The following is a 15,607-nucleotide window of genomic DNA, read 5'->3' as shown; positions in this document are numbered from 1 at the left end:
TCATATAAGAATATGATTAATTTTTGCCTATTGATCTGTATCCTGCAGACTTCCTAAATTTACTTACTATTTTAAGTAGGTTTTGTTTTCTTTTATATGTTCTTTAGGATCTGTGCAAAAAATCATGTTGATTTTAAATATGGTTTTGCTTCTTCCTTCCCAGTCTTTCTGCCTTTTCTTCCTTCCCTCCCTCCCTTTCTTCCTTCCTTCCTCTCTTTCTTTTCTTATCCTCTTTATTTCCTTCCTTCCTTCCTTCCTTCTTTATTGCACTGACCAGGACCTCTAGTACAATGCTGAATGAAATGGTAAAACTGTTACAGTGTTGACATCCATGTCCTATTTTTTATCTTAAGAGAAAAGCATTCAGTATTTCTCCATTAAATATGATTTTTCAATAGATGCCCTTTATCAGATGGATAAAGTTCCCCTCTATTTTTACTTTGCTGAGTTTCTTTTATTTTTTTTAAGATTTTTATTTATTTGATATTTATTTATTTGACAGAGAGAGAGATCACAATTAGGCAGAAAGGCAGGCAGAGAGAGGGGTGGGGGAAGCAGGCTCCCTGCTGAGCAGAGAGCCTGATGTGGGGCTCGATCCCAGGACCCCGAGACCATGACCTGAGCTGAAGGCAGAGGCTTAACCCACTAAGCCACCCAGGCGCCCCTATTTATTCATATATTGGTCTAACATCCCGAATGATTAAACTAGTCATAACATTTGTAGAATATACCCCACTTACTAATGATTTTTATTATTTTTATGTGTAGGTAAATGAATTTTTATTTCTATGTTCATGAGGAATATTCTGTAATTTTGTAATGAGATCTGGTTTTAATAAAAAGATTATGCTAGCTCACCTCTGTTTTCTGAAAGGGTTTGCATGGGATTGATATTTTATCTCCCTTAAATATTTGATAGAATTCATTAGTGAAAGCATTTGGGTTACACTTTTCTTTTCAGGAATATATATGTTAAATATTTATTTGAGTATAATTGACACACAACAGTACATAAATTTCAAGTGTACAAGACAGTAAGTGATTCAAGTTTATGTATAAGTTATATATAAGTTTATACATTATGTTATGTTCACCACATGTGTAACTACCATCTGTCCTGATACATTGCTATTACAATGTCATTGACATATTCTTTATGCTGTGCCTTTTATTCCCATGACTTTTCATTCCATAACTGGAAGCATGTATCTCCCACTCTCCTTTATCCATTTTGTTCAACACCCATTCATCTCTCCTCTGGCAACCATTAGTTTGTGAATATTTTTAATAACTTCAGTCTCTATGATAGATAGAAGGCTGCTTGGACTTTCTGTATTTTCATGTGTCTGTTTTAGCAAGTGGAGTGTGTGAAGAGTGTTTTCCAAGCTAAATTGTTGGACTTACTGACAAAAAGTTGTTAATATTTTTCCTTTTTTCATTTGTTAGCATGTGAAATATATAGTGATATAATTTCCTTTTTTCTTGTATTGTTAGTTGTGTTTCCTATCTTGTTTCTTGATCATTCTTTCTTAAAATTTTTCTATTTTATTAATATTCCAGAGAAACAATTTTAGTTTTGCTAATTTTCACTAGTATTAGTTTTATAGTTCTTTGATTTTTACTGTTATCCTTATTAATCCCTTTCTTCAACGTGATTTGGATTTAATTTGTTCTTCTTTTTCTGGCTTCTTTAGGTGGAACATGAGATCACTGGTTTTAAATCTTTTTTCTTTTTATGTAAATATATTAACCTAGAAATTTTTCTCTAATCCCTCAGCTGCATTCCACAGATGTTCATGTGTTGTCTTTGTATTTTTGTTCCCTTCCAAATATTTTTCTTAATTTCCATTGTGATTTCTTCTTTGACCTATTGATTAATTAGAAACACGTTGTTTAATCTCCAGTTTTTGAATTTGTAAAGATATTTTAATATGGTTGATTTCTAATTTAATTCTGTTACTGTCAGAAAGCATACTCTGTAAATTACCAAACTTTTGAAATTTTTTAAGCCTCATTTTATGGCCCAGAATATGGCTTACTTTATAAAACTTTCTATGCACACTTAAAAACAGTGCATTCTACAGTTGGTGGATGTAATGTTCAATAAATATTAATTTGTTGATAGAGTTACCAACAACTGTTGTGCTCTTACTGATACTTTGTTTAGTTTTTGAGTCCATTTCTAAGAGGAGTGTTAACATCTCTAGCTTTGCTTATGCCATTCTTCCATTCCATTCCATATCAGTTTTTGCCTCATGGATTCTGAAGCTCTGTTTTTAAATGCACACACATTTATGATGGATACTTTTTTTGGATTCTTGACTCTTTATCATTCTGAAGTATCCAGGGTTTGAGGAGAATTTCTTTCCTGATTTTATTTCTCTTTATTGTGGCTCACTCTTTTCTGACATGTCCCTTCTCAGTTTCCAGTCCCTGGAGTTCCTGAACATGTCTGCTCTTTGATACTTTATGCTACTAAGACTGGCTTTTCACCTGACCTCTAATCATATGGCCATGTCCAGTGGGGTGTTCACTCAGGAAGAAAAAGTCTAATCACCAAGCTAATAGTACCCCAACTAGGTTTTCTTTATTCCTAACCTAGAAGTGTTTTCTACTATGTCATAATGCTAACAGATAAGAGTAATGACCACTTTCAGATAACTGAGTAATAGTCCACTGTCTATATGGACCATATCATCTTGATCCATTCATCTGTTGAAGGGCATCTTGGCTCTTTCCACAGTTTGGCTATTGTAGACTTTGCTGCTATGAACATTGGAGTACATAGGGCCCTTCTTTTTACTACATCTGTATCTTTGGGGCAAATGCCCAGTAGTGCAATTGCCAGGTCATAGGGTAGCTGTACCTTTAATTTTTTGAGGAAACTCCACACTGTTTTCCAAAGTGGCTGCACCAACTTGCATTCCCACCAACAGTGTATGAGGGTTCCCCTTTCTCCACGTCCTCTCCAACACTTGTTGTTTCTTGCCTTGTCAACTTTTGCATCAACATGGATGGGACTAGAGATTATGCTGAGTGAAATAAGTCAAGCAGAGAGAGTCAAGTATCATATGGTTTCACTTACTTGTGGAGCATAAGGAATAACATGGAAGACATTAGGAAAAGGAAAGGAAAAGTGAAAGGGGGGCAGAAATTGGAGGCGGGAGACAAACCATGAAAGACTGTGGACTCCGAGAAAACGAGGGTTTTAGAGGGTGGGTATTTAGGAGGGCACATACTGCACGGAGCACTGGATTTATATGCAAACAATGAATCACGGAGCACTACATCAAAAATTAATGATATACTCTATGGTGACTAACATAACACAATAAAAATCAACTATAAAAAAGAGTTATGACCACTACCTTCCTCTGGGGCTTGTTTTTAAGTGGACCTACTTAACCAGTCCCGGAAACTTCTTTGATTATTCTGGATGTGAGGAGGGAGGTATTTTCATTGGAGAAAAGAAATAAGAAATGGTAAACAATGTCAATCTGCTGGGTAATACATTAGACCTGTTTTTAGTCTTTGCTTTTTAATCTACAGATCTGAATGACCTAGATCATCAATTGACTATAAAAGTCTCTTTTATACAGTGAACCTTAAAGGATAAACAAAGGAGGGTTGGGGAAAGCATCTCAGAGGTCATATTGTCCCGTTCCCCTTCCCTTCTATAGCATCTGGTATGGACAAAACTTAACCGGCTACTGCCTCTGAGCTTCTAGTAAGAGAGAAGAACTGGTTCTAAGTTTTGAGAATTTTTACATCCAAATCCACATCTCTGTGGGCCAGTCCAGTGATTCAAGTTTGATTTGCAGAAGCTGCACAAAATATTTTATTTTCCACATGAAAGCTCTTCAAATATTTGAAGACATTCATCACGTGCCTCTGATTCTTATTTTTCCTAGGCTTAAAACATGCTTAAACATCCCCATTTCTTTTAAATCTTTGCATGAACTTGTCAACTAGAACTGCCCCTTTTTCTTTCTTTTTTTTTTTTTTAAGTCTATGAGTGGCTCTTAAGTCAAATCTTCCACATCCTCATATGGTTGATTATTTTGAATCTATATAGAGCTGTCCTCTGGAAAATGATAAAATATCGGTAGGAATGTATTTTGAATAGTTTAAAGCAGTTCACCCTTGCAAATAATTGCGTCTCTATCATTATCTGGGTCTTCTGTTTTTGCCTAAACCTTTTGCCAAGTCAGTCCCAACACCTTAATAATGATAGGGTAGATAAAGACTTCTTGCATTTCCTTCCTCCTTCGGTATCTACTCAAGTAGCAAATTTGTTGATTGTTATCATTCCCTTGTCCTTTGTGTTTCTCCAGCCCGCTGCTAACATGGAATGAATTAGAACTTTTTGAGAGCTACCTGTGTTCTAAGTACATTGTCTCCATTGACCTCAATCATTGGATAAGGTAGATGTTAATTTGCACATATTGTATAAAGAAACCAAGTCTGAGTGGTTAAACCAGTTAGCCAGGGACCCCTAACAAATTATTGGCAGATTGTCTTTCTACCTCCCATTTTTCTATTTGTACCATCACTTTGTGCTAACTCTTTGTTCTGTTTCATACTTATTTTATGTAGCTTTGCAACGTATTTGCTTGTGATCTTCCTTTCAGTAAAATAGTAAGATCACAGAGATCAGGGATTATGTAGTAGGAAGTTTTGTATTTTCCTTAGTACCAAGTAGAGAGCTTTGGTTTCTAATACTACAGATAACACACTCTTTCAAGGCCATATGCCAGATGCTAGCAACAGTTTTGTTTAAGTTCTTTTTTTTTTAAGTCAGCACTCTTTGAGTAGAACATTATTCAAGATTTGAATGCATGTATGTATGTAAGTCTGTGCAAGTGTTTATATGTGTATGAGTGGTTTACAAAAACTTTAGAATAACTGTTTTAAGGAATTTTGATAAAACTGGCTGTACCCAGGGTCTTTGCTCCTTATTAAACTCAACTGCACAAGTGACATTAAATAAAACAAACACATGAAGTAGAAGAAGGGTAAATTAGTCCTAACAGGAATAGTTTTAAATTACTAAATATGAAATTGTGGCAGTGTTTTGTGAAAACTTGTACTGAACGTTATCAACTTTCCCAAAATTGGGTTTATACCTTCTGAACTTAGAACTAAGGGGCCATTTTTACCATGTTTTTAAACAACAGCAAAAAAGTTAAGGCAGAATTATTTAGCTTGGGCAGGCTTTTGGGCAAAGTTTCAACAAATTAGGCTTTGACATTTTGGTAAATGTTGAAGTATCTCATGGCACTGTAGTAGGAATTGGGATTTTTCTTGCCCCTATTTTACTGTCCAAAAATTTGGAGACTTGGCAGAAAACCTTGGGAAAACTAAAATTCCACTTCTCTCAATGTGGTATTACTCATCCCAATTTAAAGTAAACAATAAAAAGGAAGATTTAAAGATAAGCTATGGCTACAATTTTTCCCATATAAATAATACTATTTTTTTTTAATTACCCAGGATAGGGTAGAATTAGTTAATTAGCTAAGTAATTAAAATTAAAATTCGTGAGATGCAGATTAACTTCCAATGTGTCATGTTAGTTATTGCTTCAAAACGCCTGGACACAAGAATTGTAGTATTTTGAAGAGAACAGAGAAAGGCTTTTGGATTATGGCTTGTAAAAGGATTTTTTTTCCTCCTTTGTTAAAATACTATCATGTGGTGTCTGATAAAAGTCCCCTGATCCTAAGTGTATGCCAGAAACACAAATGTGGCCTGTTTCCTTACTTCTCCTTTTCTTTGCCTTGTTCTGGTTGAAACCTATGGTTGTAGTGTTGGGGTATAAAATCTTAAATTATTTTATTTGAGTTGAGAGAGTGATTCTGCTGGTATGGTTTTGGGGGGTGTAGTGGCCAGCTTTCTGGGTGACTGGCTGATTTGTTGATTTCCTAGTTGCAATAGGGCTGAAGCCCACTCCCATATCTTTCCAAATCCTCTGTATTCATGCCTTCTGTCTACATAAGGACTACTCCCATCCCTTTGGATAATCCACCTAATCTTGTCCTTTTTGCCTCTGTAGAGTGAAGGTCCTCCATATGCCCCAGGGTCTCTCCTCTTTAATTCATCAAAATGTATTCACTGTTTGTCCAATTTCCTCTGTGCTGTGACAAATGGTTGGTTTACTAATCTGCAGTGAATCAACCAAAGCTAAAATGCTCAATACATATAAAATAAATACATATGCTAATCCCTTAATGTGTTGTTTATTCTCTTAGGAGAGACACTCAATGTATTGCCTCTTCCATTAGGAATTTTAAGGAGCGGCCAGTATGTGAATGTCTTAATCCAAGGAAATATTCTTTTGTAACTAGCATTTGGGAACTATGGTAGGCTGATAGGGGAAGATATTTTTTGAGTCTCTAGATACAATTGAGTACCTTCTTTAATTTTTATGATAGAACCTTAACTCAATTATTTATATGATTATCAGAGCTTACAGATCTCCCTTTTACTGGCAAGGCAAAAGAGTTGCACGCAAGATTGTCATTAGGTGTTATGAAAAAGAGTACTTGCCAAAAAAATTTTTTTGAATGATTGCTTGAAGGAAAGACAATTATTTATTTCTCTGGAGACACTGTATTATTCTGGAATAACACCAGGATTTCAGAGGTTTAAGTGCATCAGTCATATTGGTTTGAGAATTCACAGACACACTTTGCTGCATTCACTGAGATAACTCTTCAGTTAAAAAAGAAATTAAAACTTCTATGATGTGGCCAAAGCATACTCAGAGGAAAATTAATGGCTTCAAATAAAGAATAGTATTACATTAGTTAAAGATTTAACAACAACAACAACAACAAAGATTATAAAGAACAATGAAAAGCAAATAAAACAATAAAAGCAGAAATTAGCAGGGATTACAAAAAGAAGTGATTCCTGATGATAAGTGCAAAAATAAATAACTAAACCCATAATATTAACCAGTAAAAAAAAGTTGTTCTCAAAAAAACTGCAGACTGGGACACCTGGGTGGCTCAGTTGGTTAAGCAGCTGCCTTCGGCTCAGGTCATGATCCCAGCGTCCTGGGATCAAGTCCCACATCGGGCTCCTTGCTTGGCAGGGAGCCCACCTTCTCCCTCTGCCTCTGCCTGCCACTCTGTCTGCCTGTGCTCACTCTCGCTCCTCTCTCTCTGACAAATAAATAAGTAAAATCTTAAAAACAAAACAAAACTGCAGACTGGACAAATATATAGATTCTCCATTCTGGAGGGAGAGTAGAAGTCAGAAACATAGTATTTTAATACTGATAATGGGGCTATAACCAAAAAAGGTACATTTTAAGTTGAGAGATGACATCAACTCTGTTAATAAATTTTATACTTAAATATGTCCCAAATATCACAGGGGTCATACTAAAAACATTACACTATTTTTTTTTTAAAGATTTTATTTATTTATTTGAGAGAGAGACAGTGAGAGAGAGCATGAGTAAGGAGAAGGTCAGAGGGAGAAGCAGACTCCCCATGGAGCTGGGAGCCCGATGTGGGACTCGATCCCGGGACTCCGGGATCATGACCTGAGCCGAAGGCAGTCGTCCAACCAACTGAGCCACCCAGGCGTCCCAAAACATTACACTATTTATCTGAAATTTACCTCAGATCCTTTGTGAAACAATATTGGAGAATGAATGAATGAATATACAATTGAAAAAATGTCCCAGTAGAAGAAAACTTTTGAGATGTCTTTTTACTCTCTGTGAAAGGATTCAGAATTTCTCCTCGGCAATGGCTCATAATAGAGTTGTGGTCAACAATTTGGAGACCTTGGCCTTGTCAATTAATACCAACCGGTCACCCTTGCTTCTCTCTCCATGCTTCTTTTCCTCCCTCCCTTTTCTCCCTTTTCTCCCTTTCCCCCCCTTTTCTTCTCTTTCTCTTTTGCTTACAGTTTTTCTCTCATTGATCTCCTCGTGAAAAAGAAAACCTTGGACTTGTTTTTAGATTCACACATGAAAGGAAAAAAGTTATAAGAAAAGATGAGAGGATGATGGCTTTTTCAGCCCAGCAGAATAAAAGCAGAATAGTGATTTCATACTGGCACAGAGTGGTTTTTCAAATTCTTTTTGATTACCAGAGGGAAGGTCCCATCTATCACCTTTACTTTGTAGTCAATAGAAGGCAACAGTAGGACTTTGAAGTTTATGTGAAAAACCCTGGAGGAGCACATTACGGTCAAGGAAATTGTGATTGTCTGATGACAATGGTCATTTCTGGTAAACTCTTGGAATTGATCCATTTGGACAATTCACCAGGCAGTGTACGCCTTACAAAGACTCACAGAGGACTGTCAACTTCTTCCCTAAATATTTCAGATCATTCTCTCCATTTGCAGCATCTTCTCAAAAATTTTTCTTTTATCAGTTTCTATCTCAGAGTGACATATATGGTGCCCTAGGGAATGAATGACTTCCTGACATTCCTAATCCAAGTTGGCTTCTTTGCCTGTCCTGGATGACTCTCTTTGCTTCATTTTCAGGCATCTCAAGATCTTCCTGTGCTCTCTATTTCCAGGACGGCTGCTGCGTCCCATGTGAAAAGCAGAGGATAAAATGAAGATTTCTCAGTGCAACATGCATCACTGGCTGTTACCAGCTCTGCTGGCAGTTGCTTATTATTCCATCACTGTCCAGGGTCAAGGTAACGCAAAACTTTAAGATAATCATTAGGGCCTGGAACTCTAGCTATATTGGTTCTGATTATTATTTTTTCCTTTATTTACCCTAATAGTGTTTCACCTAACACCTACCCTAATCGTGTTCTACTGTGTTTCTAGGCAAGGTCATATGTTACTCAGTCTCCCCAGCTGTTTACTTTGTAGAAATGTGCCACAACTTTGATGAGGGTTAAGACCTCACCAATGACTGAGCATAGTAATTTTGTGGTGGTTTGTTAAACAGCTCATTCTTCACATGCTTCTGAAGAGGCTGTGCAGATTTCATTAGGAAAAGACAAATTTGCGTGCTGCAAAATCAGTTCCATTAGTGAAGAGCTACAGTGGGTGTTATGTAGGTGCCCCAGTCATGCCTTGTTTCTTTTTTTTTTTTCAAAGATATTATTCATTTATTTGACAGCAGATCACAAGTAGGCAGAGAGGCAGGCAGAGATAGAGAGAGGAGGAAGCAGGCTCCCTGGTGAGCAGAGAGCCCGATGTGGGGCTCGATCCCAGGACCCCGAGATCATGACCTGAGCTGAAGGCAGAGGCCCAACCCACTGAGCCACCCAGGCGCCCCATGCCTTGTCTCTTAAATAGAAGGTCTACAAAATATGTCTGCCACTTCCTACCTGGTCTTTATCATTTTGTTTCTTTCTTTAAAAACTAGCACATGGTGTAAAGCTTACTAAAGGCCTGACATAGGTGGCTAATGTGCCATTTTAAGCATTTCCAATGATTTCTGGTTTAGTTTTCGTTGAACTTAGTTTTTGAAATCTACTTTCTGTATTACTGGGGTCTGCACTTTTTTTTTTTTTTTAAGATTTTATTTATTTATTTGACAGACAGAGATCACAAGTAGGCAGAGAGGCAGGCAGAGAGAGAGGAGGAAGCAGGCTCCCTGCTGAGCAGAGAGCCCTATGCGGGGCTAATCACAGGACCCTGGGATCATGACCTGAGCTGAAGGCAGAGGCTTTAACCCACTGAGCCACCCAGGCGCCCCGGGATCTGCACTTTTATTCTCGATTTTCACTCGTTTTTATAAAGTGTGTTAGGAGTTTCTGCACTACCAACTCGTGGGCCAAATCTGACCCTCTGCTTGTTTTTGTCATTAAAGTTTTATTGGAACACAGACTTGTGTTTACATATGTCTGTGGCTGCTTTCACCCTGCGGGTAGTCGAGTGGTTGTGGTAGAGACTGTGTAGGCCACAAAGCCTGAAATATTTATTATCTAGACTTTTGCAAAAAAAGCATGCTGACTTCCGAAGTCAGTGCACAACATGTATAAGTAAGGAAAACTCCATTACTAGATAAACAAGATAATCTTGCAGAAACAGAAATGTTGGTGCTGAAATTTGTCATTCATCGACTTAGCAAGGAAATCTACATGTGATAAAGAAAGTTATTTTAGGAGTGTTAATGTCTAAGGCTTGGAATTTACAGTTATAGAGAAGTCAAATGTTAAGACCCACCACACCCTGCTTCCTCGAAGTGAGACATGCTTGTTTGGAAAGGCATGGAATTTGACCCTTTGTGTGTTCAAATAGTGTTAAAGCCATATTTCCAACTCTTCAAGCAACACATAGGAAACAGTTGGACAGATCCATTCTGCTTGCTCTATTCACATTAAAACAAGAATGCTTTTGGAAGTGATAACTAGAAATCCCAGATAACTTACCATCTACACTGTGGGATTCCAGACATAAGACCTTTGGAACACAGGGCAGGCAAATCACAAAGCCCTTCAGAGCGGCCATCTTAGTCTAACTTAGTTCAGAAATGGTCTTTTGTGGAGTAGCTGATCATACAGAGAGCCCTTCTGGGATACTTTCGGGGGTGCCATCGACCAGATACACACTGTTGGCCAAATTCCATTTTAAATGAATATTTATGGGGCACAGTCTGTGCGTTAGGTTCAGGATACAAGGTAAGACTTCACTCTTTGTCCTCCAGCAGCTTACTGCTACTGAGGAGACAGGGTATACGCAGATAAATCACCATGCAAGCTTTTGTGGGGTGGGGGATGGTGGGTGTAGCAAAAGACGAAGATGGAAAGGTCTACTGGAGCCAGACTGTGGGGAATTTTAAACAGCTCCATTTTTAAAAGAAACTCTGACAGCAATGTCAACGATACTCGTATTTGCAACCTGTAGGCTCTTGGGGAATAAGTAAAGTAAGAGAGACCATTGGAAGATAATATTGACTTCTCTGAGAAGTAACTGTTGGGGGCCTGAACCAGATAGAAAGAAGAGAATGAGTCCAAGAAACATTTCAGAGGTAGAAGCGATTGAATTTGTTTTCTGATCAGACGTGGAGGGAGTTGTGAAAGGGAAATGCCAGAGATGACTCTAAGTCTTTTTGTTGGAGAAGTGAGGAGATGGAGCCTTTAATTTCGACTGCTATGTTATTGTTGCTTTTGTATCTTTGTGTCGTAGTTGTTTGTTTACCTACACTTGTTAAAACAGTAGTTCTCTCCTTAGTGTCTGTATCTCTGATACAGAACAATGCCTCAGTCGTAGTATACATTTGTTGAGGAGATTAATAAAAGAATAAGCATCTGACTCTTGGTTTCGACTCAGGTCATGATCTGAGTCGTGAGATCAAGCCCTGCGTCAGGCTCCATGGTTAGTGGGGAGTCTGCTTGAGATTCTCTTCCTCTGCCCCACCCCCTGCTGTGCATGCACTCCCCCCCTCAAATAAATAAATGTTTAAAGAAATAAAAGAATAAGAAATGAAGCAAATTTAAGAAGCAGATGAGGTCAGTCTTAGACACATATGGAGCCTCAAGTGCTTGTGGAACATTTAGGACAAGATGTCTGGTGGGCAATGGATGGTGTGGAGCTTAGATGAAAGAGATGAGAGTAGGAAATGTATCTAAATTCTTTTGTGCTTGGAGGTTAGCTGATAGGGACCTTTGAGGTCTCAGAGATGAGCCAAAAAGGCATGGCCCGATTGAGAGAAATGAGGATGAAATATGGCAGACACCAACAGTTAAGAAGTTAAAGGAAGAAAAAAGATGATTGAAATTGTCAAAAAAGCAATTGTAAAGAGGGTCAGGGGAATGTAGTGGCCTAGAAGTGAAGGCTGGAGAAACTTTGAAGAAGGAAGATGGCAGGCACATGCGGGAGGAAATCCTAGTAAGAAAAGGCTTCAGATGTCATTGACTTCTTTGGCTTTTAGGAAAGTATGTAAGACATTTGAGAAACTGAATCTTATTTCTATCTCCCAGGACAACATTCATGGTGTCAGCAGAGAATAAAGCATGTGAATTGCTTCGTTTGACTGATTTTCTGCTTTTTTTTTTTTTTTTAAGATTTTTAAAAATTTTAAGTAGTCTCTATACCCAACGTGGAGCTCAGCTTTATAACCCCGAGGTCAAAAGTTGCACGCTCTACAGACTTAGCCAGCCAGGAGCCTGTGATTGATTTTCTACTATTAATTTTTTTCAAGTTTATTTATTTCTACACCCAACGTGGGGCTCAAACTCATGATCCCAAGACTGAGCCAGTCAGGTGCCCTTGATTTCCTACTTTTAAAGCAGACATAGGAGTGAGTTCCTATGGGTTGGCCAATTTCGACACTAATTTGCAAAGTCACATGTGAATGTGTTTGACATTCAATACAGTATTTTGCTAATGGCAGGTGTGTTGACTTGCTAGCTGACACTAATTACTCTCAAACTTTATGTTCTTAGAGACATTTTGGAGTCACATTTATTCACAAAACGAAAAGAAAAGGCCAGTGTGGTAGGCAGAATAATGTGCTCACAACAATACACACATCCTAATTTCCAGAACCTGTAAATATGCCAAATTATATGGCAAAGGGGAAATTAAGATTGCTGATGGGATGGAAGCTGTTAATCAGCTGACTTTAAGATAGGGAGATTATCCTGGATTACTTAGGTGGGTCCAATTTGGACCCAATCATGGGGGTCTTAAATACGGAAAAGGGAGGCAGAGGAATGAATGTCAGAGTGAAAGTCATAAGAGAAAGACTTAGCCAAGGCTATTGATGGCTTTGAAGATGGAAAGGGGACTCAAGTCAAGGAATGCTGGAATCCTCTAGAACCTGGAAAAGGCAGGAAAATGGATCGTCTCTGAGAGCCTCCAAAAGGGAAGGCAAGCCTACCTACACTTTGGTTTTAGCCCAGCGAGACCCATTTCAGGCTTTTGAACCCCAGAACTGTAAGATAATACATTTCTGTTATTGTAAGTGGCTAATACAGTCTGTATTAAAAGGCATGTAGGAAATTAACTTTCCCCTCCTAAATAGCTTTATCAACAGAATGTATTTTACCACTTAGTCTCTAAGTAATTCTTTCTGGAGAACTTTCCCTCTCCAGAGAATGTGAACCCACATTGGCTCAAAAATAGTTGTTTATACCTAGGTTATTCCAGCATCTTCTTTTTAAGACAAGTTGCTAAATGAACTGGAACACAGAAAGCATATTGTTGTGTTGGCTGTAAGGGGGAAAAAAAGTATATTATATGACAGAATGGTGGGTCTAAGACTTTCTTAGTATTTCATAGTAAGTCTTCTCTGGGTCCCAGCAAAATTTTTTTTGGATGGTTATAAACAGAAACCACTGAAGGTAAGGTAACTGTCATTTAAACACCTCAAAGCATATAAAATTAGAGACTTTGCATCAAGGTTAAATTTAACTTTATAAAGATCTCTGTGTTAAGAAATTTACACATATGTTTTGTTATTAGTAGTCATCAAACATGTTTGGACAGTGGAGAATATTTTCTTTACTGCTCTTTACAGCATCTTTATAATGGGTCATCAAATGAAACATAGTGGGTTCCAAGTAAGACAAAAAGAACCTCCCCACCCCAGTATATCCCACAGTGACTTTCTTTCATATTTTAAGTTCTTCTATTTATAGAACATTGGGCAATGCATTTATTATTATTTTTTTAAGATTCATTTATTTATTTGAGAGAGAAGAGAGAGGGGAGGGGCAGAGGGAGAGAAATCCTCAAGCAGACTCCCCGCTGAGCAAAGCCCAATCCAGGGCTCAGTCCCAGGACCCTGAGATCATGACCCGAGCCAAAATCAGGAGTCGAGCCTTAACCAACTGAGCCACGCAGGCGCCCCAGGCAGTGCATTTAATTGAAAAATAACCGAGATAAAAAGCTAAGGTTTTTGTTGTTTGTTTGGCTGTTTTTAGATCCCTTGGAAAAATAAACCAAATACTTCTATGCTGTTTAAAGGTCATTTACTTAATAAATATAAGAGGTTGTTCTATTGATACTGCACCCAAAACTATGTTTTGAAAGAGAACACATTTTCACTGCCCATGCTACTCCATCTTCATCAGTCAGAGGTTTTTAGATGCAAAAAAAAAGAAACATTTTCTGGCCCACTGAAGCAAAAAAAGAGAAAGAAAAGTATTTGCTGGTAGGTAACAAAGTAGCTCACATCATTAAAGTAAAAGTTAAATTAAGCTTTGAAAAGGATGGGACTCTAAGAACACCCTGGATACTGGATAAGATTCTAGGAAACTGACCATTTTTTTAGGGCATGTTATTGCAATGAAATTGACGGGCTATTTTCCTTCCTTCCATTGCCGGACACAAGTTTCAGGTTCTTAGCCCGGGGAGTATGGCTGATTGACAGCACAGCCGAGGCCCCCTGCAGCACAGAGGGTGTATGGTTCTGGGGAAGAAACCAGCGCCATACAGAGAAGGCAGACAGACAAGTGGTGATCATGGGTTGTGAAGAACGGATCTTCATTTCAGTGTTCCTATAGAAAAAGTAGTGTTTCAGGAAATTACTGGAAATATTTTAATTGAAATAAATCTTTGGGGATGCCTGCTGGCTCAGTCGATTGAGCATCCAACTCTTGATTTCAGTTCAGGTCATGATCCCGGGGTGGTGAGATCAAGCCCCAAGTTGAGCTCTGCATTGGCTGTGAAGCCTGCTTAAGAGTCTCTCTTCCTCTCCCTCTGCCCTTCTTGGCCCTCCCCCACAACACACATGCACATGCTCTCTCTATAAAAAAAGAAACAGCAAGATTTCTATTGTTGAAATGGAGTGAAAGAAAGGAAAAAGGAAAGGAAGAAAGGAGAAAAAAAAGAGAAGGGGAGAGGGAAGGAAGAAGGAAAGGAGGGAGGGAAGGATGGAAAATTAACCCTTGAATAGTCACATTAAGAAATAAAATTTCCCAAATGCCTATGGATAATAATGAGGCTTTAATAAATCACGTAAACATTCATTTTCTGCCTACAAGATTTGTTTTCTATGAGAATAATTGTAGTGAATTTTGGGAGTTTTAAAAACTTCCCTCTCAAAAAAAAAAAACACAAAAAACACAAAAAAAAAACCCCATAACACAACAAAACAAACACAGCCCTATACTTTCAGTAACAAGCCTAACCCTGCAGGAGAGAAGAAAATAAAGAATGGACCGTCCCCATTCTTCCTCCTCAATTCCCCTTTGGGATGAAATACATATATTCACAAATATTGTGTTTGGCCCAATCCCACAGGAAGCCTGGCTTCACCATGCAAGGAATGAGTTGCCCTGGGTTCTTAGTGTGGGCTAGAAATCAAATTTTACACTTGGTTTTTTTTGTTTGTTTGTTTTGTTTTGTTTTGATTTTTGTCTTCTTAGCTTAGGATTTTAACTAACATGAAGTAAATTCTGAGTCAAATTCACATCAGCATTTGTAATTATTACTGGGAGTTATATATATGTATAGAATCATCTCTTTATGCTCGCAAAAAGAAAAATCATCTGTCTAACATCAAATGTACCCAACTTTTTATTTCATGCAATAAGAGCAGTGATTTCTGAACTGCATTTACAGTGTTTCTATCAATCTTGGCTACCCTTGCTCTGACGCAAGTCCCAGTGTCTTTCTTCCATACGGAGAAAAAGGAGTTAACTTTGAAGTTCGAAACTATGAC

General features: G+C 38.0%; 1 protein-coding gene across 3 annotated transcripts in view; it reads left to right on the top strand.

Moving 5' to 3' along the window:
- COL14A1 (collagen type XIV alpha 1 chain) overlaps positions 1-15,607 on the top strand; it is a 217,839-nt gene that overhangs the window by 7,933 nt on the left and 194,299 nt on the right. For 2 of the 3 annotated variants that reach the window (XM_047727417.1, XM_047727419.1), the window contains exon 2: positions 8,550-8,675. In XM_047727417.1, the coding sequence (XP_047583373.1) occupies positions 8,588-8,675 (88 nt within the window). In that variant the 5' untranslated portion in view covers positions 8,550-8,587. Of the gene's footprint in view, positions 1-8,514; positions 8,676-15,607 lie in introns of all 3 variants that reach the window. The other variant, XM_047727418.1, reaches the window with a different exon arrangement.

Source organism: Lutra lutra, chromosome 4 (assembly GCF_902655055.1).
Source record: "Lutra lutra chromosome 4, mLutLut1.2, whole genome shotgun sequence".
NCBI lineage: Eukaryota > Metazoa > Chordata > Mammalia > Carnivora > Mustelidae > Lutra > Lutra lutra.
This window is presented reverse-complemented; position numbering and strand designations above follow the sequence as displayed.